Source organism: Bombus huntii, chromosome 2, assembly GCF_024542735.1.
Source record: "Bombus huntii isolate Logan2020A chromosome 2, iyBomHunt1.1, whole genome shotgun sequence".
Taxonomy (NCBI): Eukaryota; Metazoa; Arthropoda; class Insecta; order Hymenoptera; family Apidae; genus Bombus; species Bombus huntii.
This window is the reverse complement of record NC_066239.1, coordinates 5,104,863-5,132,552: the sequence shown is the minus strand read 5'-3', so window position 1 is coordinate 5,132,552 and position 27,690 is coordinate 5,104,863. Positions and strand designations below refer to the sequence as shown.

The following is a 27,690-nucleotide window of genomic DNA, read 5'->3' as shown; positions in this document are numbered from 1 at the left end:
GAAATCATTTTTAGTGACCGTTATTTACGAGAATTTGAACAATATCACAGCGCTCATATTATAAGATGTTGAAAATGTCTGTATGTTTTGAGGTGGGTTTAAAATAAAGAGACACAATAGATACCCTCCACAGTGTATTTGGTGACCTAGATTACAATGAAAATATTAGATATAACATCGATGTACGAGATACTTTTCAATACGTTACTTATATCTATAATATATAAGATATTTATTTTGTATAAGTAGATGACATAATTATTACGACTTCATAATATTCGACTCATTTACTAACAAACAACATTTAATATGTATTTTTACTTTGTCTTTTTTTTTATTTTTTATTTTTTGCTTCTTTTTATACACATAGAATAATATAACGACATTGACAATATATATAATATATATATCTGTTTTTTATCCGTAGTGTTACAGAATATAATAACGCGTGCGTAATTCGAATGTCACGAAATCTGTTCACGATCTGTTAAACAATCTTTATCTGTATTTTGTTCTGTACCTTTTTCAACTGACTTTACCCAATAGGCTCGCGTACATACGTGCCGACCACATTCTCTCCAAGATTGTCGTAAATCTTCAGAGTTTCTTCTATTTCTTCGCCAGAAGTTTCGATGAAACATACATTAAACACTCTTCATCGCATCATGTAATCCTAGACAGAACGAACATAAAGGCGAGGAAAAGAGTGAAAGGATAGCGCAAAAGGTTAGAATAGGAAGTGTAAAAGCAGGAAGAATAGCGACGATCGTTCGTAGCTTGCTTCTTTAGAAACACGACAATCGATGAAGAGAATCGATAGTGATCGACAGCAGCGTGATCCTGAGAAATAGGTTTTATCGTAAAACACAATCTATATCCCTCAGCTTCTCCATATTCGAGATTAAAACGCATTGTCAAAATTTCGTATCGATTAAAAATCACGTGAAAACGTACCAATTACCGCGACTAGTTAAAATTCAGTTAATTCGATTTCCAGGTTTATATTTTTTCAAATAAAAACATAAAATTATACAGAAGCTGCGCGATCGTATTTTGTGTTTCGAGCTTTCGAAATATTTTTTGAGTCTTTCTCCATTCGTTTCCCCATCCTCACTGTCGATGATAATGTTTTCATGCCGGCAACGGTAATCGACGTTGACGATGTTCGACGAACGATCTAATTGTCTAATTCTTATTGATGTCTAATGATTATTTAATATGCGTGGTTTGCGACGAAAAGCGCTGCGTTACCAGCAGCTCCCGCCACGCCACCAGCGTATTTGCCGAGTGCCGATTCGCTGTTAGCCTATAAATACAAGAATATATTTTAGACAAACTTTATATTAATACACTACTCCACAAAATTAAAAGATCACTGAAAACTGAAAAGTTATCGATTTTGAATTGCTATAATTTCGTGGAGAAAAATCGTACAACGGTCTGCCTGGATTCATTTTAAAGGGTAAAGCTTCTACTTTCCCTTCTCTGAACTGAATTTTCTCAAAAATCCTTTCATATATCATATCATTTATATCATAAAACAGAACGGAAAACTAACGTTGCTTTTTTCTTTTTAGATTTGATAAATTCGAACGACTCTACAAAGTTTAGAAAATCTTTTTTGAAATTCGTTAAAAAATGACCTTGTAAGGAAAAGAGAAGTCTCCCCTTTGCAACGATATCTAAAAATTTGTACGATTTTTATATACCTTAAAATATATATCGTCGTCGTTTTATATACCTTAAATAAAAAGTGTGTCGCCGACAATTTTTTGGTCAACATTTATTTTGTGGATATAATTTTGTGGAGTGTATAATAATTAATTAACAGTAACTTACAATTAGAAACGATAATTAGTAACAATATGTATTTAAATACACAATGTTATCAGTATGTACATATAATATGAACACATAGAAAAGCAAATATATACAGAACTTATCTACGATACTTACTATGGAAACATGTCTCAGAAAAAGAAGAGAGTTTAGTAGGCATGAGATTTCACATAGAGAGAGGCATTTGCAGCTGCGCTAGCAATGCTACCAGCAGAGTATTTGGCTAGGCTGGCTAGACTATTTGCCTAAACAGTCACACAGTATACATACATGCAAAAAGAAATGATAAAAAGAAAGTAGAGATTAAATAAAACAGTAATAATCAAACCTAACAAAATAAACTAGAATAGGATCTAAATATAAAAGAAATGAAAACTATAGTATATGTGTACATAAGATGTAAAAATGTAAAAAGATAGGACTATATAAAGATAAAAAGGAAAGTTTCTAACTATTAAAAAGAAAAAGCTGAAAAATGCAATAGCTAGAGAAAAAAAGAAGTGATGGCAAAATACATGTAGAGAAGAAAGGTAATAATCCAAATCCCCATAAATAGCACATAGAAAGAGAAAAGATATTTTAGTAAACTTTTGTACACAAAATTACATACAGAAAAGAACATAGATAAGTCAAACTAAGTTAGTCACAATAATAAAAAAGAAGTAAAAAAAATTTATTCTACTGACATAGCAGCACACATCAAAGAGTAAAAGAGATGCTTCGAAATTATAAAACATAAAGAAGGAAATCTGAAATAGGATAACATAGCCTGAGAGTTACCTTAGCCCTCTTGAGAAGTTCTTGCTGGCCTGCAGCAATTTGTTCCTTCTTGCCGCCCCATGCACGGAGAACAGAGGCTTGAAGAGCACGACCGTAGCTGAAGGTCAGTGCCCAAGGTTTGTTCGCTGGGAACTTGTTGATTGCGTCCAAGTTCACGGATGCCTCCTCTTCTGATTGACCACCACTGAGGAAGGTGATTCCAGGTACTGCAGGTGGCACGGTGCGCAGTAAAGCGGTCACGGTAGCAGCTGCGATCTCTTGAGGAGATGCCTTCTTCGGGCAGCTCTGTCCTGGTGTTACCATATTCGGCTTCAGAAGGGTTCCCTCGAGGTACACATGATGATCAGAGAGTGCCTGAAACGTCAAATATGATGAAATTTCAACTTCTCAATAAAAAGAAGAAATGAAATCTCTACAATTAAATAACTGGACACAAAAAAATTAAAGTTGATTACTTTCCAATTCTTCATATTTCTATAGTGAAAACAAGAGTCATAAGCAATATGCCTAACAGATTGCTAGCCTGGCTAACGCTTCATTTAAATAATACAACTTCGTAAATTTACATTTTTAAAATTGATATCTCGATAGAAATATTATAGCATTTATCTTGCAGAAAACAGAAAATATTGGATAATAGACTCTATTCTAGGAGAAAAGTATATCTATAGTATGCAACTTACACAACCAATACTATAACGTAAAAGACTCTGAAACCATCCTATCTTGCCTTGTGGCATTTCCTTCTATTTTCAATCAAATAGCTGTAATCGATTCCAATTATATTAACGACTCTGTGCATCGCTATTGCTTCTATCTATCGAATAAACGAGGCAAGACGCCAGTATCCCTGCACGAAACAAATCAGATCAATATGCAGATTCCCCTCACCTTGTACACAGCGGCCAGAACCTCTTCCGTGACTTGTTGGCAACGGGCAAGGTCATGATCACCGTCAGGCAAGATCTCGGGCTCGACAATTGGCACGATCCTAGCACTCTGACAGATGGAAGCGTAACGAGCCAAGACGTTAGCGTTCTCCAAAATGGCGAGCTTGCTAGGACAGTCCTTCTTGATCTTCAACACGCATCTCCACTTGGCGAATTGGCATCCATCTTTTTTGTATTGGATGCAACGAGCCTGGAGACCGTCGAGACCCTGAGTGGTGCATTCGTCGTCGGTGCCGAATAATGGTACCACACCCGTGTCGACTTTGATACCTGGCAAGATGCCACGTTGCTTCAAGAGTTCAACGAATGGTGTTCCATCGTCGGCCTTCTGGTAAAGAGTCTCGTGGAACAGGATAACACCAGAGATGTGCTGGCCGATGGTGTCCTTTAAAAGATAAATAAAATACATTATTAAAGAAAAATTGAACGAATATATTTGGTATATAAATTTTACACGCCGATGATATAGAAAGGCAAAGTATTTAAAGTATATACTTAACAACGTTTGAAAGTAGCAGATAGAATATTTCCAAAGTATTCGAAGGATATAATTTAGAGTATAACGTTAGACTTCAATCGTTGATCGATTGTTTGTTTCTTCTTCTAAATTTATGGTTTAAAAGATATGATAAATCACAAATTTGAGAAAACGAAATGTAGGAGAAGAAATATCAGAAGCATTCCTGAGTTGTAAAGATCTTTTCTTCGTAGAATGATTGCTCTGTCAATGAAATGAATTAACTTCCATCTTCTTGAGTTTAAAATATCTACGAAGTCATCGCCGATTATATCTCTTCACTAATCTGAGAAATCAGAAAGGATTGAAAGAACTGCGCATCGATTTCTTGTAAGTTTGACAATATTCGAATACTGGTAACTACCAGTACTTAAACAAAGTCAAATTTTTTCCTAAATGATAAGATAGGAAATAATTGAATAAATAGATAGAAATTATACCTTAGCGCTGGTGAAAAGAAGTTGTCTGTAAGCTCGGCGGTTGTCCTCGGTATTCTCAACGTTAATGTCCTTAAGACGCTTGCCGATGGTTGTTGTCGATTCATCCGCAGCGAGAATTCCTTTTCCAGGTGCCACGATCTGCTGGGCGATTTTTTTCAATTCCTCTTTCAGCTCAGGTTCGAGCTTATCGTATTTTTCCGCAACCATTTTCTACGGAAGAGATACAATGTAAAAAAATAAAACGTTCGAGGAAAATTCAAGGAAGGTATAGCGTCGTCTGAAAGGTGCCATAAATAATTCTTCTTAGGATTAGATAAAGATTAGAAGATAGAAGTTTCTGATTAATGAGTTCGTATAATGAGCTGCAAGAGATAAAGACCTCTTTCAAATATAATTAATAATTCGACAGTGATTAATGGAGAAGCCATTAGTCTTTTTAAAGTAATTATGATCCTAATTAAATAACAGTGTTTTTGTCACATCCGATAAAGCTTTAATATTTATATGATATTTGTTGGCAGACAATACATTTGCTAAGTTGTTCGATAGAGTCACATATGCATATATAACGCGTTCAGTCACTGACGTAAAATTACATCATTTCCTGAAATAACAGAAAGATACAAGGAAACAATACTGAGGTATAGAAAAACTTAGATATTTTTTCTTTATGGGGTATTTTCTTTTTAATTTCAAATAACAAGTAATCGCAAGTATAACATCTTACAAGAAATTTTATTATTCGTATCCTTTGGTCGATTACGGAAATCCCAATCAATCGTAGATCTACTCTTTTTAATTATAATTTTAATTTTAATTAAAGTGAACTTCATGAATGTAAGGAAATTACCAATCGCGATAGAATCAAGTTATGTTTGGTACATAAATCTTACACGTTGGTAATATAGAGAGAAAGATGGTTTGAAAACATTGAAAGATAACGCGCAACATCCTTTCGCCCGTAATGCTTCTACAAAGGCCAGTTATTTATTGGACCTGCGTAGGAGGGTAGAATTTCAAGTGCAAAGACCCCACCTAGGACGCTTTCATTTCTCTTTTAAAATGAGCCTTTCGATACGTCGCATCGCGCCATAGGCATTGTACACATGAAATATCAAATGTCCACTAAGGCTTCCGCAGCGTAATTGAATTTCACAGTGTCCCATCAACGTCAATATTTCATAAAAAGAAAATGTTAGTTTGACCCATTTCTGCGTCTTCATTCGCTCCACCGCTTTCATATCAAGCTAATAGACCGCTATATTCCTAACTAATACGAGAGGGTCATCGGTATACCATACGTATATTTATAGTTATATTAAAGGAATCCATGGTGCCTATTCTCATGGTTCATCTTGATTGGATTTCGCGGAGAAGTTTGTTATTGCTGATAAGTAATTCTCTATTTTGTGCTTGACGGCGGAGAAATATTAATGCTACTTTGTTCTGTAACATCGTCTTATAATAATTATACGAAACAAGGAATATAGTGAGAGTCAAGAAGCACAACACAAGAGAGTTTTGGACTGTGAGGGGAGTCAGACAAGGATGCCCATTGAGCCCGACGTTATTCAACATCTACGTGGCAGGACTAGAAGAAGAATTAAGGAAAGAACAAGCCGGGGCATAGTGGTAGGAGAAAGAAAGGTATGGTCATTGACATATTCAGACGATATTGTGCTGATGGCGGATAGAGAAGAGGAGTTGAAGGAAATGTTGAAGAGACTCAACAAATTTTTGAAAGAAGCCGAATTAGAGCTGAGCACGGAAAAGACCAAAATAGTAGTCTTTGAAAAAAGAAGGAATAGAAGGAGATAAAGAAAATGGAAGTGGGGAGAGCAAGAATTAGAAGAGGTGGACGAGATAAGATACCTAGGGTATATACTACAGAAAAACGGAAGTGATAAGAAGCACATACAAAATAGGAAAAAGAGATCAACAATTGCAATGAAGAAAACATGGAGCGTGGGAAAAAGAATATTCAAACAGGACTATAAAAGGAGAATGAAGATGTTTGGAGCACTGGTAGAGAGCGTGGCGCTGTTTGGAGCAGAGGTATGGGGCTGGAACATGGAAGAAGGACTGGACAGAGTTCAAAGGAGATATGTGAAATGGATATTAGGCTTAGATATGACAACACCAAATTATATACTGATAGAGGAATGCAAATTAATAGAAATGAAAGAAAAAGCATTAAAAAGAGCAGAAAGGTACGAAGAGAAAGCCCTAGAATCAAAAAAGGAATTAGTAAAGGAGTGTATAAAGGAAAGAGAGAGAGAATGGGGGAATGGTCAGGAAGGGAAAAGAGCAAGAAAGAGAAAGAAGGGCCTAGGAGAGGTGAGAAAAGGAGAGACGCTGATAGAAACAGGGGAGGAGCAAGAAAGGATGACAGTACACCAAATTATAGAAGAAAGAAGAAAGAGAGAAACAGAAGAGAGGGGGAAAAGGATAAGGGAATCCAAGTATAACATACACTACAGAAACATAGCCAAAGAAAAATTACTAAAGTACTTAGAAGGGAGGATGAAATGGAAGGACAGAAAAATACTGGCAAGATTCAGATGCGGAAACGAGACCAAAGCAAGGGAATACTAGAAATAAGAGGGGGAAAAAGATGCAGACTATGCAGAAGGAAAGAAGAAGACCTAAGACATGTAATAGAAGAATGTGAAATAACGGGAGGACCAAAGGACGTAGGAAAAACGCTAAACGAGACTGAAGAAGGTTTAGCAGAACTGAAAGCAATAATAGAGAAGAGAAGGGCAAACGGCAAGAAGGAGGCACAGCAAAGAGGCTAAAGACCAAAGTTGCAATAGTTTTTTAGTCATTAGTTGCTAATTCATAGTTCCTAATTTTTAGATTTCAGAGGTAGAATAAGCAAGGTAGTGCAATAGAATAGAGTGGAAAAGAAGAAAAGTAGACATATAAGAAGAGAAATAGACATAAGAGATGTAAAACCGAAAGTTCGTCCAAAGCCGAAAGGCACGGACTAAAAATAATAATAATAATAATTATTATTATTATACGACTATATTAATGTATAGACTGCAGATTTTTATTCATTTGTAGGAAATTTAAAATTTTCAAAAAAAAGGTAGATTTAATAGTATTTATTTATATAAATAGATTTATATAAGTAGTAAAAATGGAAAAAATACACGCAATGTGCAAACATATATAAAATACCCGAAGTATAGTAATTTCTATAATATACGATGGATGAAATAAAATTTCTACTTAGAGTCCATTTGTTTATTAATTAGATTCGTAAAAATACAAATTTCCATAACAATTCTCAGTCTACTAGTACTAACTATAATGATCGACCGAAGTAAATATTTTCGTTCGTAGCAAATAAATATCATTATAAATTTCAAGTCATGATTAAAATTTTGAAGAATCACAAGTATTGTGCATGTATACGATTGGACTATTAATTGCTTTCGTTGCAATTACGTCAGTTTGTAGCTCGTTACCGCGAAAGTTGAGAGTCTCGTACTCGAGAGTTGTACAAACGCCTTTATACGGGTAAACATTTTTAAAGAGGCCCATTCTTTGGAAGGAGGTTGACTCGTGAACCTTTACGAACATTTATTATGCTTTATACTTGTTATTTTTAATTAGAGACTCCTGTAATTGTACATACGCGACACAAGGTGCACAGAGTGCTACAATTATAATTTATATGAATAATTTCCGGTAACAGTCTCAGAATAGAAGATAAAGGAAAAATTTGTTAGATAAATAAATATCTCAACAATTCAGTCAACATTATAAGCTGTTATCATAATATTTAGATATACTCGACTGAATCACGAGTTTCTACAATAATAAATGGATAAGGGTAATCTGAAGGTCGCTGAAAATTTTTCCAATCATCGACAGATCTTAATTAACGTATCCAATATTCTCGAAAAACAACAGCGACAAACATCTTGTTTACCTTGTCTTCATCTTCATCTACGCTACTCTACACGTAAGAAGCGCTCCAACCACCAATAGAACAACCATTTATCTCACTACAACGTAACGTGCAATATGTTGAACATGAATCTTTATTCAGCAGAGATAGCGTCCGAAAAATCAATGTACGAGGACAAGCGAATGGAGAAATTGCGAGGATTGTTGCAAAGAATGGACACGTAGATGCTCGTTGATAAATAGAACATACTAGAAGTAAGCTTGGTGATAAGTTTGCGATTTTATGGCTGCTCGACAGGCCAACAAAGTATCGGTGTAAATATAACGGGATATATACAGCCGATTATTGTGAGATCGTTGCTCTACGTTCTGGTCAGATTGAAAAAACCATTATCGATACAGTAAAAAATACGACCGACTTTTCTTATTGGAACAATACCGAATGCTTCGAGGACAATTCGAAAATTCCTCCGTTAATTGTCGTGGCTGTGAAAACTGCGGATGAGCGGATAACAGGATCATCGCGCTCCATTGTGTTATACTGTTACCTAAATAAACGATAAACTGGAAAGAACGTGAAATAGAAGAGCTTTTTTTTATGAATCAGGAAACTACATATTTCGGCTATCCTCGAAATTATTGAATAACCAAATTAAGAATAATGATTTTCGAACGAAGCTCTATATAACTTTGTCATAATTATTTTAGAAATTAATATTCTTTATTCTAGATCAGTGATTCTCCACTTGGGCTACGCGACAAGATTTTCAAAAGTACGCCGTAACCATTTCCTTGATTGCTTATTAAAGATTTTATAATTTTGTAAGTTCTGTTAAACGTTTATGTCATTTTTCATGTATATAAGTTATCATGTATCATGTATACGATGTATTATGTATAATCGTGTATATAATTTAAGTATACAAAATTTAATGCGTACATAAGTATATGTTTTATTTTAATTTCACTACTGTACTGCATAATTAATAATACATAATAATACCACATGCTATAACTATAGTCTTATTTATCTTCACGAGGGGTACGTTATTTTTATACATTTCACGGAGGTACACGAACAATAATAGGTTGAGAACCCTACCACTAGATAATAAATAAAAGATTAAAGTATTTCTGGCAATAGTTGGGAACGTTAAAAAAATATATGATTACTTTTATTAAGATCGACATATCTAATAAATTAAAACGTGACAGAATAACAGACAGATAAAGTATGGAATAAAAGGATTAAAAATTACGCAAGCAGATAAGCCACAGATCTTTAGAAGTGTATCATATATGGAATTATCGTAAATTGATTTTTCTCAAGCTTCAAGAAGGCAATATGAAATATGTATGTTTGCTCTTAAATGTATCGCAAAAAAGCACTCGAAAATATTCCACTATGCTACGGACTACAGAAATTTCACGAATCTTATCGTCACTACGCTTACCAGCATCATTTTAGATTCTACTCTGAAATTAGGAAATCTCCATGGTAGACAAAGTAAGAATACCTTAACAACGAATTGTGTAGACGTTAGAAGTCTTTTAAACATGTGTTCGTAATTGCTTTTTTTAGTTATTGGTAAGTATAATAGAAACTTTTGTTTTGTTATATAAGAACGAAACAACAAATTAATACTTTATCAAGAAAAAAATACAGAGAACATAAAATTACACCAAAGAATTCGAAGTTTAAGAAAGGAAAAATTATCAACGAAGGGCTTTAAACTTTGCAAAAATGAATAATGCCTTTGCGGTACTTTAAACGATGTAATCTTCAAGAGATCATTGTAAGCGGACATCTGCATCGTTCTTGATACACGCAATTCGTACGTTTAGAAGAAAATACGATCACAGAGAATGCCGAGTCGTTTTAAACTTAAGAGCGCGAACATTCGAAGAGCATAGCAGTCTCGTTTTGTCCCCTCTTAACGATACGAAATAAAAGCCGGCTGTGTCATCCGAATCACAAAGACAGAAAGGCCTAGATCTGTCTCGTTTAGTACGTCGTATACTTCTTTTTCGACAACCACGTAAAATCGTACGTACAAGCAAAACTTCCCTTTCCTTCCGACGCACACCTGTATCATCGCACATGCATCGAGGGCTGTAAAGTAAATGATGCAGACGCGAGTTACAAGATCGATAAAACACCTACAATGAAAGTCTCCATTCAACAGTCACCGTAAACAAGCGTCACGGCGCGCGTGCACAAAGCTGTAAATTATCATAACGACGTTGCATCTCAATTAACAAGATATGGATTGTCGACTCTCTCGAATCGAATCGAATGAATCAATTTTCCCTCTCTCTACGTGGCCTTACGAACAAAGTGAATGCACGCGATATAGATGCATCGTCAGGTGTACAATAATAATAGAAAAAGAAAAAGAGATCTCGTTATCAGGATGAATAACCCGAGAAAGATATAAAAATGAAATCGAATAAGAACGAAACGTGATAAGATTGAAATCCAATAAGAACGGTTTATCTAACCAGTACCGTGGAATTAATGTAGTTGAAGACCTTTAAAGGACATTTTTGTACCAACGACTCGTACAGGAGGAGAGTAGGTCTTTCTTTCTCAAGAAACAGATCCGGATTTCGTTCGGTCGATTGATTTTCTAAAAGTCGACGCTACGCTGCGAAGCTCAGAGGAAATAAAATGAGAAGAGAAGAGAGAGATATGAATAAGATCGTGCGAGTAGGGAGATTAAAATCGATAAAACGGTACACAAAACCTAATGTTAGTTGCTTGCTACTTCTACTTTTCCTAGCCTGCTTGCTGCCATAACTTGTTATCTTTGCCTCTTCCAATCGTCTTCGTTTCGAACGAAGTGTCCCAACCGCACGTTACAGACATAATGCATCGAAGCGATAACGTCTTCTTGACGTACAATGCAATAACATCAAGAGAAAGTCTCTTACGTGGCCTGTTAGTCATCGTGATAACGATAATGATTTGCTAAAGTAACACGATGACGCTAATAGTGTTATCTATATGAACGTGCCAGACGTGAGTATCGAATCGTGGAAATGTAAGTCGACAGGTTTTTGATAATTCATTGGAAATAGTTTGTAATACACCTTTTTTCATGTCAATAACAGATTCGAAAATCCTCGCGAAGACGTATCAAGTCAGCTGATGATTAGATAAAACTGATAATTGTAATTCTCACGGCGGCACGTTGCACAAACACATAATCGCGTTATCTTTTGTACGAATGCGATCGTTATCTATTAACAATAGAAAGCTTTTCCAATAAAGAAAGAAGATTATATCACTATGCACGTCGTTATTTTGAACGAATAAAGATATGGAATAACGATGAAATATCTACGCGAAGATCATGGTTCGATGAACCTCTTGGATCTCTCTGAATCTCTTACCTGTTCCACCGAATATCGGTTTGATGCAGGTCCAGTTCAGATCGTAAATAAATCGCCGGATCTCGCGACTCGCGTATTACGAACACGCGTATATACAAGGATAATAAATATAATATAACGACGATAATAATAATAATGACAATAATAATAATGATAATAATAACAACAACGATAATACGTTTCCTTTACTGTTAGTTCGCTAATTATCGGTTCGATTTGAAATTAATTTCGGTTACGTTACTTTCCCTTTCTGTTATTGTTTCTCTGCTTTCCTCGGTTCCTCTTACGTTTGGCGTTTTACGGGTTTTATTTGAAATACACCATAAAACCACCGATAACACCGGTAGGTCTGATAAATAGATAAAAGTGACTGAGAAGATAAAAGTAAACCGATCGTTGCGACACAACGTTCTCGGCTGACGAAACGTTGGTCTTCCGCCGGGCCCAGCCGAGAGGACCCAAATATTCTTTTCGACTACATCTTTGCGGTTCGTCGGAGAGAAAACTATGCCGGGGCGCGTGTCTCGTCCGAACACGAGACGACGACTGGCTTTATCCGGCTAGTTCGCCCCCATCCAAGAGGCGGCAGGGGTACCTGGCTGCAGTGCAGTGTTGTAACTGCAAAACAGGGGGGTAGTTGCTACATTCCCTCTCTCCCTCTTTCCCTACTACCTCTGCTTCAGTCTCTGTCATCCTTCTCATTCGCCTCTCTTCTTCCTATACGTTTGTACAACCACATCTTTCTCATACTCGCCTACATTCCCACATTTACCTTCTCCCTTCCCTTTCGTCAAACCTCCCTCTATTCGCATTGTCTTGCCCGCACTAACCAACTATCTTTTTCTTCTTTCCATCGGCTTTCTCTCTCTCTCTCTCTCTCTCTCTCTTTCTCTCCTTCGTCCTAATCTACCGTCTTGCTTTTACACAGTATCACCCCACTCCTTTCAATCTCCTGACTCGATCGCTGTCTCGCTTCCAGCCACGCTTCAGCCACCCCTGTCTTTATCCTGTCTACAGCCTGCCGCCTATACAGCACGAAACGAGGGAGTGGGCTAGCCGCAATGCAGCACGCGCAGACGTTCTCGAGGCTACGCCTGTATTATCCCCCTGCACACCCTGAATCCGTGACCTGAGACATCGGCACACGAAATACGCGGGACCTGTGCTCTCTTGCATCCTGTTCGCCATTAGTAGTAGACGCTCCTCTCGTCTACGACGAGTACAGAGCGGGCAGTTAACAAACGGTAGAGAGAGTAATAAGGAGGAAGCTAGAATTGAGAATTCAGGGTCTCTAGTTGCGATTCATGAAAATGGCTGTACATTGCCAGCCATAAATCACCGGACACTTTATATGTTTAGTAATGTAATTACAAAATAAAGATGACACCGAATATTAATGTAACAAAGTTGTACGTGTTTTAAAGATCTTATTATAAATTCAGACTGATTCATTAATATCATGAATGCGGAATATTTCGTTGTATAATAACATAGCGTAGAACTAAACGGAAAGACTTTCTATCGCTATGTGATAATATAAAATTTATTGCAAAAATAAAATCATTTATATAGTTTGGTAGAATAGTAACACACGAAGCTTCGAAAATAATAAACGCGAACGATCTGCATGGGTGAAAATTGATCCAGCCTTTTGAAGATTAACGAACATCAAAGCAGCAAATATCCGATGTACTTATGAACGAGAATATAATTACACGAGGCGGAATTACATGTCGGATTTTCCCAAGCCTGGATGAATTTCCAACTTCAATTCATCTCGTAGATGAATTTTCTCCGAGGAAGATCGTCTTTGGTAATGAAGCTGTAGCGATAGCAAACTTCTAACACGGCTAAGCCTGTTCGTCGTTGAATAATCGACACGTGGTTCGCTCAGTCACGTTCCCCGCCATTTACAATTTCGAGCAATCTCCGATCGTCGGCGCGATTACGTAAAACCTAGCGAAAATGAATCGCTCGCGATTGATGGGGGAATTGATCACCGCAATTTGCGCAAGTCACGATCGAATTTTCGCTAATTTCTCGACCAGCGAACGGTCGGTGAACACGCCCATTGGAAATTAGTCGAGAAGATCGAGATTTAACGAAATTGAATGCGAATCGATGGATTCTATAAATAATCGACGGAGTTCTCGCGCGGCGTGAGTAGGAGGAACATTCAGACAACTCGTTAGCCAAATGAAGGTACCAACGGTAGTTGCACGAAACTCTAAGCAAGTTGCAGGCAACTACAAAGTTACGTGTTACAGCTATTTCCCGAGAAACCACGTTAATATCTTAATCAACGTTAATTCTTTTCCCTCGAACCTGACTTTTAAATGCGTCACTTAGCTCGTGATTAAGATTATAAAGAAAAACCCTCTTTCCGAATTAGATAAAGGGATCGTTATCGGTAGATTACGAGTTTATAAAAATTGCAAAAATACATAAAGTACCAGAAATAGAGCACTCGTTTAATTTGTAGTAAGAAAAATGATGAAACAGACCTCTGTTTCAATTTTATTTCCTTGCTTGTATTCATAAAAATCCGCGGTCTAATTGATAGTCCTTTCATTCCTGAGGAAACCGATTGTAATGCTGACCAGCAAACATTGGGATTTTATTCTTGTGGAATGCAGCTTACTTCCGAAAGCCTCGTACACAGTGGACCGCGGTAAGGTTAATCGCAACAATGCTACGCTCAACTGTTGTTAAGTCTGATAATTCTAGACGCGAACAAATTTTTAACGAGAGAATTTCCTGTTATCGGAATTTCCAGTTAGACGTGAAAGAACACGAACAATCGTGAGAGAAAACGAGCGTGACAAAACTCTTTTAAGCTTCCAGCATCTTTTCCTGTCCCTCTTCTTGTTTTTTTTCCTTTAAAATGATTTCTAGACGACCAACGTGGGAAAAAAGTCGCTTCTTATTTCGGAAAGCATTTACGACTTACACACGCGCTATGGATGAAGCCCCTGAAGAATGCATGGAAATGAAAGTCACGCTTCGGGAGAAATACGACAACGAGGCGTGTGGGTGAAAGCTTTTTGGCCGTATAAATGATATAAAAGCCGCTCGACACTGCGGGTTGAGCCTGAAAATTTCACGGAGCTGGAAAGGAGCTTTTCTAACCCGATAAGGAACAAGTACTTAGACCGTACGACGAAGTACGTTGGCATTTGTCGAATTAGAGAATTATCGTTTGCAGTGTTTCTTGCAACTGTCTTCTATCGAGAATGTTATTTGTTGTTATTGGTTATTTTTGCTCGAGCTGTGGTTTAATATCTTCAATAGCGATCAGTATTTTATTCGAATTGATTCGTATTCGATTAATATGATTTTTAAAAGCTATTTATATTTTAATTGTATTTTTATACTCTCGTAATCATGCGAAACTAAATTCGTGTATTCTGATTACGTTATAAAATAATATATCGCACACACATTACGCATTAGAATCGAAAGCGGTCGAAGAAAATGGAACGAGTTAAGCTCGAAATAGGACCACAAAAGGGATAAACTCGATCTGCAAATGATTGAAGAGAGTTACGTATTAGCACATATTACGCAATAGTGGAATCTAAATGTGGAATTTGTATTTGTGTTCCTTTAGGGAACAGTAATAATGATCTAGATATGATATAGATTCTACGTAACAAAATGTAAGTAAACATGTTAACAAGACTTTATATAACTGAACTATATTTATTCAGTCGATAAAATTTCCGTCTCTGATCAAATTTCAGCGTACGGGAAACAAAAACAAATTTGCAATTTTACTTCTTTACGTTCATTCGCATAAATTTGCGATAGACGCGATTATTTTTTCGTATTTCGATTCACCGTGTTACTAAAATTAATTAGTTGTCTTTCGCATGGTTTCATTCCTACTAAAAATAACTGTCATATATTAATATTACTATTAACGTTATTCTGATATTTACTGTGAGATATGAATAAATAATGCAATGGTTTGACGAGCGGCTGCAATATTTTGAAGGCGCATGACGGAGACGCAATTTGTGCTTAAAATGCATTCCGTTACCTCATACTTGGCATAAGCTAAGTTAGAGCTAGTAACGTAATTGTTCTTGAAATTTCTGCGCAGAATAAAATTTAGTCTTTTACGACCTTATTGCTTACAAGAAACACACCAATGAATCAGAAGAGAATATTGCTTGTATTCTTATATAAATGTCCATTAAGATACCGATGTAGGCGTTTTTATTCGAAATATATTTCATGCAGTGCTTTTTAAATGAAATACCTTCCGCGTCGCATAATACGAATAAAATTTAAATCCTTTATAAAGAATTTACACATTGATGAATTTCCTACAAAAAGAACGGAAGAATCCAATTAACGCGTTCATTTTGAATTATTTGAACTATTATTTTATTATTGAATATACTTATAATAATATTATTTATTATTGAACTATTATACATTATTGAATTATTTGAACGCGGTTGAATTATTTGAATTATTCCCCTAGCGATATAGTCGAGGATTTTTATGTCGCGACTCTGCTGCCCACCTAAAATAACATCAAAATCGGATCAACGTTGAAGAACAATCCTCGATCTTTCGAGTCAAGAGTCTAGAATTATTGGATGAATCGGAGTGCGCGATATTTTTACGTCCATCCAATGAGAAGTTTTAGAACTATTGAAAACAACTGTAATAAAATAGCGTAATAAAGCTACAGAATTCGCCGTTTTGTAGTGCATTAAATTATTATTCCACGTTTGGATATTTTAGATAATTCTTTTGAGGAAATAAAATCGTATTGGACACTGAATAGTAACAAAACAGGGAAAACGAAAGCTTTAAATTCAACATTTATATTACTTAGATATTACTATTTTAATAATATTTAATTAATTATTGTATTAAGATAATAGAAAGATAATCTTGTAACTTAAAATACTTGAAGTTACTTAAGTCATGATATTTTATAGTGTTTTAAATTATAGAAAATAATTATTCAGATTGTAGATAATAACAAAGTATTAGTCTTACGATTAGACACAACACAAGCTGTAAATTAATATAAATTCCAAGTATTAGATCTAGCATCAAAATAAGCGCAACAGTGTTGCGTCTATTTTGTTGTATCTCTCTAAAACACAATACTAAAACTTTTCCACGCGATCCCACCATGAATCTACCGTCGGTATTTTCGATATTTTCGCATGATCACATTTCGACGATAATGTAATTTTCGCAATCGCATGTAAATACCGTGTTATCGCAGCACAGCGTGATAAAGCTGTTTACGAAGGAGGAACGGAATTGTCGGGAAAATGCAATCTCGTTTCTTGATGAAAAGTGTCCCACACGTACTACTATTGTATCATCAATAGCGATTCATTGAACCGTATCTTGAAGTCTCAAAGCCAACTTGGTTGTCTTGTAGCTAACCACCAATACAAGTTCGATTTCATCAAATTAGAAATATTTCCCTTAAACGCTTTGCAAATCGATGATGTGGGGTATAACTTGACTACAACACATTCTTACGACTAAAATAAATTTGCCGAGATCGATAAGTTCGTTAATTACCTTTATTCGATCATACGCAGAATAGTTTCCCAGAATAAAATTTCTAATTATTACTTTGGTTCAAAAAGGTAAAGGCACTCAACGTAGGCTAATTGTAACGTAACTGATTTGACACAGACAAGTGTTCTGTTTGTAGAAGCTATTTTGTCTGAGATTAATTGGGATGATCGATTAATGCTTTCGAGTGTCGATAAACAAATTCCACGTAATAATGAATATTTGTTGTAATTTGATAAGCTTATATAAATTGTAAGCGATGGTTATGGATGAAGAAGAACTATTTTTTTACAATAATTTGATATTGTGATTTTAGCTTACAATATTATCTGAAAATTTACTTGATTTTTGCAGAATTTTTTGAACAATAAATTCTCTGTATAATAAATAAAAAATAAACACGTGTAAAACAAAATACAAGTAAAAATGTGCATATAGAATAAGAAAAGACCTCCGTTATGTAAATGGTACAATGGGAAATGTATGAAACATACTACATATTGTGACAAACAACCCATTTCATAGCTTAGCAATTGTAGGTAATATCCGTAAAAATATTCGTGAACCGTTTTCTTGTGTCGGTCGATACATGAATCGTGTAACGCGGGATCTATTCGCGCAGACGCGAATTGAATTTTTAACCACTGAATTTCGTAAAATTTTCCAATAAAGCTACGCATGTCGAAGGGAAGCAGTTGATGTAGAAATCTGTCGAATTGATTTGAAAAATCTTATAGAAGTATAAGAGAGTTTCACAAATTACCAACATTTCATATAACAGTATTTAACATAATGTCAATATTCCAAGATTATAAAAAAATTATATATTTAAAATTTCAAAGTATAATATTTTAATTTATTACGTATAACGTAAATCATCTGTATTTCTATAGTGAATTTAAACCTAATAATAGAGTTATATCTATGAGATTACACAGGCGGGATATTCAAATGAAATCCCTAGAACTCCCGACCCCCGAGAAAAAAGTTCCACTCTAGTATAATTAAATTTCCGTTGTAATTGCTGATTTATTAGATTAAGAAATAAATTAGGTAAAAACGTGAAAGATACAGAATTACAAGCTATCATAATCATATACAGTCACCTTTTACATCTTTTTTCCATTCTGAGCTGAACCTAAATTACTAAGAACAAATAGTTTTAAGGAATTTATAATACTACGCTGTATACTGTATAGTATGAAAATCAGAAGTTTTTTAACTGTTTATTGAGAAATTTATGCACCTAACCGATCCTCTAATCCCAGCAACTAAAAAAATCATCTGCGCAACGACTCTATCTTGTTAGCGGGTGGTCAATAACGTCAGCATAATTTTGCTGTGGTTTAATCGGTAACGGATAAGCAAAGACGCCTGCGCGACGCGCGTCCACTCTGTCTAACCCGTGGCATTCAAAAGAGGTGAACGTCACACGGAGCGCACCTGGCGGTGATTCTCGGCACGAACCTACGAACCTCCTAACGCGCAATGCAGTGCGTAAAGTGAGTTCTTCGAGTCTTTGTGTTATACATACGAAGCTCTAATAGCTAGTTTGCGGATTTTCATGCAAATTCATATTGTAAAGAATATAATTAAAAAAGCAGATTGCTTTACCTACCAAGTATTATATAAAGCAATTCGATATTTTATATATTTTTCATATATATGCATTCTGTGCAATTTTGTACTTTTGCTATAAATGCATAAAAATCTGCAGTGTAGGTAATTACGGAGGTAATTAGTGTGAACTGAAGAAGATAGAAAGAAAACAATCATAAAATCGACCACTCGATTCGTGCTGAGGATTAATTGAAAGGTGACGTCAAAGTGCCGCGACTCAGTTGTAACGCACCGGTCGAAGATATTAACACATACTGTTGACTTGGAATGTGTAGTGATCGGTAATCTTGAATCATGTAATTTAACATTAAGATGACTTGACATTAAGATTAAAGATCACGAGTAATCGTATATTCACGATGATTAACCCTTGCAAAAAATTCATTCTTCTTTGTATCGTGTAAAATAAAATAATACTGAGATAAATAATAATAAGCGTATTGAGAAGAGAAGATAGGGCAGATAGTCTACATAATGGATGCTCTAGAATTCTTTCTTTAGAAAATAAAAAATACTTTGACCGTATAATAAAAGGTTATCATATCGAGTTGATTAACTACGTGAATTCTGTTGAGTGGGTTCTCCTTTATCTTCCCAGTTTTCCGTTTCTTTCAGATTGTTAGTTCTTTGTGATTGGTTATTCATGGAAATTTATGGTCATGGGTAGATAAATTGTTTATGGACATATTATGTATCGCATTAACGCTTTATGACGATTGTTAGAAAATGTAGAAGTTTCAAAGCAAGCAATGACAATACTATTTAAAACATGAAACAGGATAAAACAAAATATACAGTGAAAGTTCGAAAGCGATGGAAGAACTCAGTAAACGTTTGTGCAAAATAATTTGTATAATTGTATTAGCGGGATGAGACAATAACAATCATGACAATTAATGTTGCATTTAATATATTTCACATGCGTTGTAAAAGAATTTAAGTTACAAGTTATTAGTATAGTAATTATTATACATGTGCAAATAAATTATTTATTAGCTATAGCATTTAAACATTATAATATATAGCACTTTAATAGATAAAATGAAGTTATGAATTGAATAAATTCAATAAAATAGACAATTTTTTTAATATGAATTAGCTTGTTCTTATAAGCAAAATATTAATGGCGTTATACGTAGTTAGTATGTAGTTAATAAATATTTTCATTTTACTTTTTCATTATCGATTTCTCATAAAAACATGTCTCATAAATGTACGTGAAAGCTATGAGTAATTGTAAACAGTGAAAGTTACTTAATTATTAGTCACCAATCATCATTCACAACATACCAATCTGTATTAATCTGTATTATATTTTCTATTTAATACTTTATCACATGAGAGGAACGACAACTTTTCAAATAATCCATTTGTAAATTTAAATACTTCATTTCGTTAAGAACAAGATTCAACACAAGAGGGCGCTAAAAGTGCATGCAAAATGTCGAAATTGATCATTGGCCAAAGTTTTATCCGTATTACGAGACGAGAGAATGTATGACGACGTGACATATTCAGGAAAAACTGACACGTGTGCATTCGGCTGCAATAGTGTGCGTGGACGACAGATGTATCTTGATTCAGAGTCACGTGTTCATCACTGCTAATTTTTCGTCTTACACGTAACATATAACAGTATTGTCAAAATGATCATAGACACGTAGTGGTCACGTATAGTGCTATAGGTTGTGCATGTTTCGTATTGCGTAAGCTCTCGCAAAGATTGTACAATGCTTGTAAACGACCGATCTAATTCCATCCATCTACGAGCATCATTGATCGCAATATTGATTACATATATTAAATGCAACTAAATTAGACCATCATTGGCAAATAATGAAGATAGACATTGAAAAGCAGCGACGAAAAATTAGACGCAATTCTAGTGTGATAATTTATTAGATGTTCTTTTTATACAATGTATTATGTATCTGCGTGCACTTAGAACTATGAAAAACTGTTCACAAATAATATGCAACATGTAAATTATGTATATACATAAATGCAACGAAAATTGGAATTTTATTAATCTTATATAATTTCTATTTCTCTAATGAGAGTAACTTTCAAATTCCAGTTCTTCTTTCCGTACCATATTGTATACAAAAAGAATTTATTACAATAGCTGAAAAGATACAAATATTTCCACTGTTATGACAGACATATGTATGTTATCGGTTATAGGTTATATTGATAAGTAATGTAAAGCAACTTATATTCTCTCTCTCTGAAATTAACTATTAAGCTCAAATTATATATAAAATACTTCCATACGTAAATTCAAAGAGTTTTGATGTTTCAGATTATAAAATACACGAATTGTCATCATTATGGAGCACCAAGTGTTGCGCACTTTAAAATGTTCTTTCGAAGTCACGCGTTAATAGATCACGTGACTTAGGTGATTTAGGCGAAAGTAACTTTTTTTGCTATTCATTTAAACGTAATTTATTTTCCTTAAAACTAATATCCCTTTCAATTTATTTACGAATTGAAGCAAAAATAATTTCGTTCTTCGCAAGCGAAATTTAATTACTTTATAGATATCAAAAACGTAATTATGAACAAATTCTGTACAGCGTTCGTTTAAAGCATAAATTCAAAGTGTTAAGTCATTAATTTTGTTGCTTTTAAGATTTGTAAAACAATAGCTATATACATATAACTCGAAGTTGACTTGTACATCTATACATTATCGTATGATCGTACGATATCACATTACAATATGAAAACATGTAGCTCCTTGGAAATTTGCGTATGCGATGTACAATAAAATATCGAGCGATGCTTTCAGGATAAGCCCATACTATTTCAAGATACAAAGTGTTTGACTGGGTGTAGACTAAATGTCAGTCAAGGTCGAATCTCATTGCAGGTCAAACATCAGCTTTTGCATCAGTTTTTCGGTATGAAGTAATCGATAAAAATTTATAAAAACACATGGCACTTTTCATTTCATCTTTCAATAAATTATTCATTCAAGAATATGTACAAACATAACTTACCTTTTATTGACGAAATGATCTAGCTCGAAACGTGTATCTACGTACGTCGTACGATTTGCTGGTTGGAAAGCGACTGAGGTAAACCTAGGGTATTCGTTGGTTTCAAAGTCTGAACAAGAATGATATTGGCGCAAGCGCATTCTCTATAATCGTAGAGGTTCTCAACATTGGCTCGACTAACCGTTGCTATAACCAAAATAACGTACATAGGTACGTAAATATAGAATTAAGCACCACGGATATTTCAGTGACAAAAGTACGTTATTACGAGTTTGAAAATAGAATGTTTTTTTTATACAGAAAAATATTATTTGAAATAATTTTGTAAATGAAAAAATTTGCTTCGTTTTTTCTAGTAATATGTGGTATGCAGAGTATTTTGAGTGCTGTAGTCACTTTAGACAAATGCGCATCACATGAAACATTTAAAATTAGATTATAGTTATACAATGGATGCTTGAAATAAAATAATTCGAGCACAGTAAACGATAAAGATCCAAATTTAAGATAACAAAATATTGCATTGAAGCTTTTCTTTAAACTTCTTTCAATGATCCCAACAACTTAGAAATACACAGAAATAAATACGTATAAATACAATTAAAAGTAAATAATAAATAAATATAATTAAGATTATTCACAACAAAATAAGGATTAATGTCATTCTGTTTACATATTATCCGCCATGTGTATATCGAAAAAATGTATATATACAAACAAAGATACTTCCTTGAATAAATTAAAGTACCACATGTGTTCGTTTAACATCTTTGTATTTATTTTTTACATGGTTCTATTGTTTATTTTCCAAGAAAACGAATTAAAAATAAATGTGTCCAAGTGGGATGTCATTTAATAATTGTTTCATAGCTACGACACTGCCAAGCATACGTGCTGATGATCCCGTGCCATGAAGCCTAGAAGGATAAGGGGGACATGGGAATTGGTGGGGATTCATGAAAATGACGACGTATCGACCCTTAAATAACGGACCAAATTCTCGAACGTTATACGACTCAACTCGCACGTACCGTCGCGGAAGCCTTCAATTGAGAGTCTCTGGTTTAGAGGTCAGTCAAGGGCACCTTTCGTGACATTCGTCGAATTTACTAACGAAATTTTTCGATGTAAGGTTGACGCACCCTCACACACACATTATGAAACGTATTGCTTTTCGTTGAAACGTCTTTATCATTACGCGATACAGTTCATTGATAAGATTCATGAGATGTCATTTCATGATGACGTAGTCATGATCTGACGTTCAAGGTGTTCGATTGAATTGATAAGCAGTCACATGTAATTGGAATTTGCATGATGCAACTGAAGATTGAATATTGAAAAGAATTCTGATATTCGTTTCCACACAGGTATAATTATAACTTCGTATCTTTTAATTGGATATTTGTTAACTGATCGATAATTTTAACGAGAATTCCTAGTGCACACACCGTTTTCAGGTTCTAATTCTCCTAACGAAGCTTGAGAGCAAAGCTTCGCTCTTTCTAAAAATGCTGCTTGAGCATCTTGCACTTTATCTGGATTTCCTTTCCACGTTTTCAATGCTGCATTCTTTGAAAAGTAAGATTATTGGGAGAACTTTCGTATTTTATAAATAAATGAACTGTGAAATTATGAGAAAGTTTTCTATTCTAATGGGAGTTAGGATATTTGAAGATACTTGTAAAGCACGTCCGTAGCAAAACGTAAGAGGCCAAGGCTTTCTCCCTTCGTAAGCGTTAATAGCGTTTAAATTTAAAACAGCATCTTCATCCGATTGTCCTCCGCTTAGAAATATAACCGCTGGTACTGCTGGCGGCACTGTCCTCTGTAAAGCTGCTAACGTATGTTCGGCAATAATCTGTACATATGTTTTAATAATTTGTAATTAAAAAATACCAAATATTTTTATGCTAATAAAATATTTAGTATAATTATTTTTATGCTAATAGAATATCGTGTTGGGTATTGCAGAATTCAGTAGAAATTCGAACTAAAATACGTAATTAACAATCGCGTATAAAATTATACGATACGAAACTTTATATAACAATTGGGATTGTTGAACAGATATCGTGTAAGTAAAGTAGATATTGTACCTGCGGTGAACAATTGGTAGAATTTTTTATTCCCGACAAAACCATCGCTACCTTTAGGATCATACCTTCAAGGTAGATACGATGCTCTTGTAAAATACGAAACAAAATAGATAGTACTTCTTCGTGAACTTCTAACGCTCTATTTATTCCATGGGTACAGTTTAATATTTCGGGTTCTATTATAGGTACCATTCGTGCACTCTGACATATACTGGCATATCTGCGAAAAATGAATTGTCTAGTTATATTACATAAATATATATTTGAAGTACATAGGAGTTTTGTCAGTAAAATTTATTGATATACAAACAAATTTATTTACAATTTACTGATATATTTCAAACAAAAGTTAATCTGTTTTGAATCTGATCCTTTATAGAAATAAGCGATTTTAAAGCATTGGAATTTGTAGCTGATTCAAAACAGATTAACTTTTGTTTGAAATAATTTTGTTATTAGTTACATTGTTATAGTATTATTATTTATAAAATATTATTTTGTTAAAAGTCACTTTGACTTTTTTAAATGGCGTGATGTATGTTTGATTTCATGACATTGAAGCTGATGCCAAGAAAAGTTTGACGACCTATAATAGAATGATCTTCAGACGACCTTGAGTTCAGAAATCTTGAATTTACTAATTCATGGGAGTCGATCAGACGTTTGCAATAATGTTTGTGTTATCAACAAATTGGAAAAAATTACCAAAGTACTTTTCATTCAACAGAGGATAAGTGTTATTTTAACTTTTCTACATGGGATTGTCTATTGGATCTCCTATCCGTATATTTGTGCTTATAATAAATGTTCAAATTGTATGCCACTTTGCGCGATATAAAGTTTCACTCTTTTCAGTAAATTTTAAATAAATTAATCAAAACGGATTAACTTTTGTTTGAAATAAAAAATCCTGCACACCATTTTACTGAATACCCTGTAGATTCGAATGTATAGAAAATAATTTGTACAATTAACAATAAAGTTAATTTATTTGCAGAAGAAACAAAAAATGTATTCAGTTAAGATACCGATAATGTATGTACGTATGTCACGATTGATCATGTCGACATTTAAAAATTTGTAATTATAACGTTAGAGTGATGATGTGACGCAAATAAGTATATACTTTCTTTCTTAATGCAACTGTCTATCGTAAACATCGAACGGATCAAAGTGCAAGAATGGAGATTCTCCTTCAGCGGTTGACTTGTTTTGATAGAAATATTAACATCACTATTTTCAAATTAACAGTTTTCTGAATGCAACTTATGTTGAAACAAACTATTATATTGGATACAGAATATGTTTAAAAATGCACACATAAAGAAATAACAAAAATCCTACTTAATTTGATTTCTAATATAACTTGTCTCTTCAATTTCAAAAGTGCAATTTGATTAATTTTCTTCGATACAAGAAGGGACGTAGGTATTTAACAATTCGAGTCACTTTCCTTAGGTTTGTTAGGTAAATAAAGAAAGAAAATAGAATTTGCATCTTTGCAGTTAATCGATTCTGTTGCAATTAAAATGGTAACGTGTGTTTATCAAAATTGAACCTTGCAAGGACGTTCGCATTCGTAACCATGGCCAGTTGACTCGGCGTGGTCTCTGAGATCGTGAATGTGCATCTCCATTTGGTGAAGTGACAGCCATCTCGTTTATACTGAATGCATCTCTCTTGCAAATTGTCCAAGCCTTCCGTAGTATTCTCGTCCTTCGAACTAAATAATGGGACCAGGCCCTTATCGACCTTAATGCCGGGTACGACATCTCTCTGACGTAGCAATTCGATCAATTCGACGTCATCGGATGTTTTTTGATAAACTGTCTCGTGATGCAGAATAACAGCACTTATGTATTTTGAAAATTGAGACTGCGGTAAAAAAACGTAAATACAAGCGAATCAAACTTTCATTGCGACATGATACCGTAAAGTACAAGAATTGAAGGTGATTGAATAGCTATCATATTATATTTCATGATATCCCGTTTATAGGTTAGATAAGCAAGTAAAATGTGCAGATTACAGTATAATGAGTTCACCTTATCTGCGGTGAACAACATTTGCCGATAATCGCGACGATTAATTTCGGTATTTTCCACGCCGATCTCGTCGAATCGTTCTTGAAAAGTTGAAGGAGACTCGTCACAAGCTAGCAATCCTTTTCCTGGTACTACGATCGCGTCTACGATTTTGCGCAACTCTTGGCAAAGAGCTGGTTCTAACTCCGTGTATTTAGTAATGGGCGATGATATCTAATTAATAAATATATAACAATTTTTGACGAAACTTTATGTGACTTTAAAATAAAGTTAAATTAACATTAATATCCTAATTCATTCATATTATAATGTATCGTAATCGTAAGTAAACAATATTTCTAAAGTGATATTACATTTTTCAAGCAAAATAGTTAAAAGAAAAACATGGTGTTTCGAAATTAAATTATGTCCAAGAAGTTAATGGGAATTGATACAATTATCATTTGTTGAGCAAATGATTTCTTAATACGTATATTAGAGAATCGAAAACTATAATCAAAATAATTTTTGTAACACTAAAAGGAAAAGAGTGAAATTTTTCATAACTTCAGGACTATGAACGAAGTTGGGAAGGTCAACAACCGTGTTGGCACTCGGACAAGTTATATTTAATTTCGAACAACAATCACTGAGTATTCTAATTCTATAATTTCGTAGCGAACGACAGACATTTATTTAGTACGACTCTTACACTTTCTAAGGGTAATAATCATTATCGAACATTGATATAACGGCAACAAAGTCCAATGACGATATAAAATATTATACCGTAATCACAATTACGCTTTTAAACTGTTGATTTCTTTTTAAGTTTAGATAATTTAACATTGGTAAACATTTTTTGAGCGTGTTAGTAATAAATTAATCGTTTTACGTCTACATATTTATTATTTGCACACTGGGGAGTTAATATTTTTTTAAAGAGAAGGTTTCATTATAAAATTGAGATTTTTTTTGTTAATGCTAAATTGTATATCATGAAATAGGTCCAATACGATTTTTATGAAATTTTTATTTTGTATATATTTTTTATTACTGGTAAAATTTGGTAATGATTTAAAAAAGTATTTTCATAGTGAAGAAGATAATAATAATAATAGTAGGTTAATGACTTACTTTGTCTTTACAGTTACATTTATCCCCCAAACGCTTCATTATTTCAAGTACGTAAATAACGCCAAGAATTTTAGAAAAATAATAAAAATTAGGTGTATCTTTATTTTAATATAGGAACCATATTGATAGAAATTTTAATAAAAATTTGATACTGAAGTGAAAAGAGATAAAACAATTGAAAATTTATTATCTATATAAGAGTAGAATATAGGTTTCTTGCAAAAATCAAAATGCGTTAATAAGAAAATCAAGAACCTTTTTCTAAAGAGTTACAGTAATATTTAGTCATGGAAAGCAGTAAATATGTTTAAGAAATAAATTTTAGTAAGAAAAAAGTTACTGTCAATTGTTAAATTAAAGACTAAAATATTTCATTTACGTGATGTTTGTAAACCAAGCGCCT

At 34.1% G+C, this 27,690-nt stretch overlaps 2 protein-coding genes and 2 long non-coding RNA genes across 11 annotated transcripts; 2 read left to right on the top strand and 2 right to left on the bottom strand.

Annotated features, from left to right (window-relative positions):
- Nucleotides 1-121: 121 nt before the first annotated feature.
- On the bottom strand, nucleotides 122-22,181 carry LOC126878025 (fructose-bisphosphate aldolase). Of its 4 annotated transcripts, none has more exons than XM_050640394.1 (6): nucleotides 22,028-22,181; nucleotides 4,527-4,736; nucleotides 3,511-3,954; nucleotides 2,620-2,973; nucleotides 1,957-2,084; nucleotides 122-1,306 (listed from the first exon to the last, which is right to left on the bottom strand). In XM_050640394.1, exons 2-5 carry the CDS (start codon nucleotides 4,731-4,733, stop codon nucleotides 1,989-1,991), a joined length of 1,101 nt encoding a protein of 366 aa, XP_050496351.1. In that variant the 5' UTR covers nucleotides 4,734-4,736; nucleotides 22,028-22,181; the 3' UTR covers nucleotides 122-1,306; nucleotides 1,957-1,988. The 4 variants fall into 4 exon arrangements, with proteins under 4 accessions (XP_050496351.1, XP_050496353.1, XP_050496352.1 ...); XM_050640396.1 differs by lacking the exon at nucleotides 22,028-22,181 and adding an exon at nucleotides 20,313-20,433; XM_050640395.1 differs by lacking the exon at nucleotides 22,028-22,181 and adding an exon at nucleotides 11,844-12,393.
- Nucleotides 22,091-25,010, top strand: LOC126878030 (uncharacterized). Of its 5 annotated transcripts, none has more exons than XR_007695539.1 (6): nucleotides 22,091-22,237; nucleotides 22,898-23,397; nucleotides 23,488-23,608; nucleotides 23,694-23,871; nucleotides 24,002-24,198; nucleotides 24,312-25,010. It is a non-coding gene; the product is annotated as an uncharacterized LOC126878030 (long non-coding RNA). The 5 variants fall into 5 exon arrangements; XR_007695538.1 differs by having other exon boundaries at nucleotides 22,099-22,237; nucleotides 22,384-23,397; XR_007695537.1 differs by having other exon boundaries at nucleotides 22,152-22,283; nucleotides 22,384-23,397.
- On the bottom strand, nucleotides 23,404-27,468 carry LOC126878029 (fructose-bisphosphate aldolase-like). The gene is made up of 6 exons (XM_050640401.1): nucleotides 27,288-27,468; nucleotides 26,172-26,384; nucleotides 25,685-26,001; nucleotides 24,127-24,346; nucleotides 23,709-23,888; nucleotides 23,404-23,599 (listed from the first exon to the last, which is right to left on the bottom strand). The coding sequence occupies exons 1-6, from the start codon at nucleotides 27,324-27,326 to the stop codon at nucleotides 23,453-23,455; spliced, it is 1,116 nt and encodes a 371-aa protein (XP_050496358.1). The 5' UTR covers nucleotides 27,327-27,468; the 3' UTR covers nucleotides 23,404-23,452.
- Nucleotides 25,870-27,286, top strand: LOC126878033 (uncharacterized). Its single transcript, XR_007695543.1, has 2 exons — nucleotides 25,870-26,016; nucleotides 26,125-27,286. It is a non-coding gene; the product is annotated as an uncharacterized LOC126878033 (long non-coding RNA).
- Nucleotides 27,469-27,690: the final 222 nt, after the last annotated feature.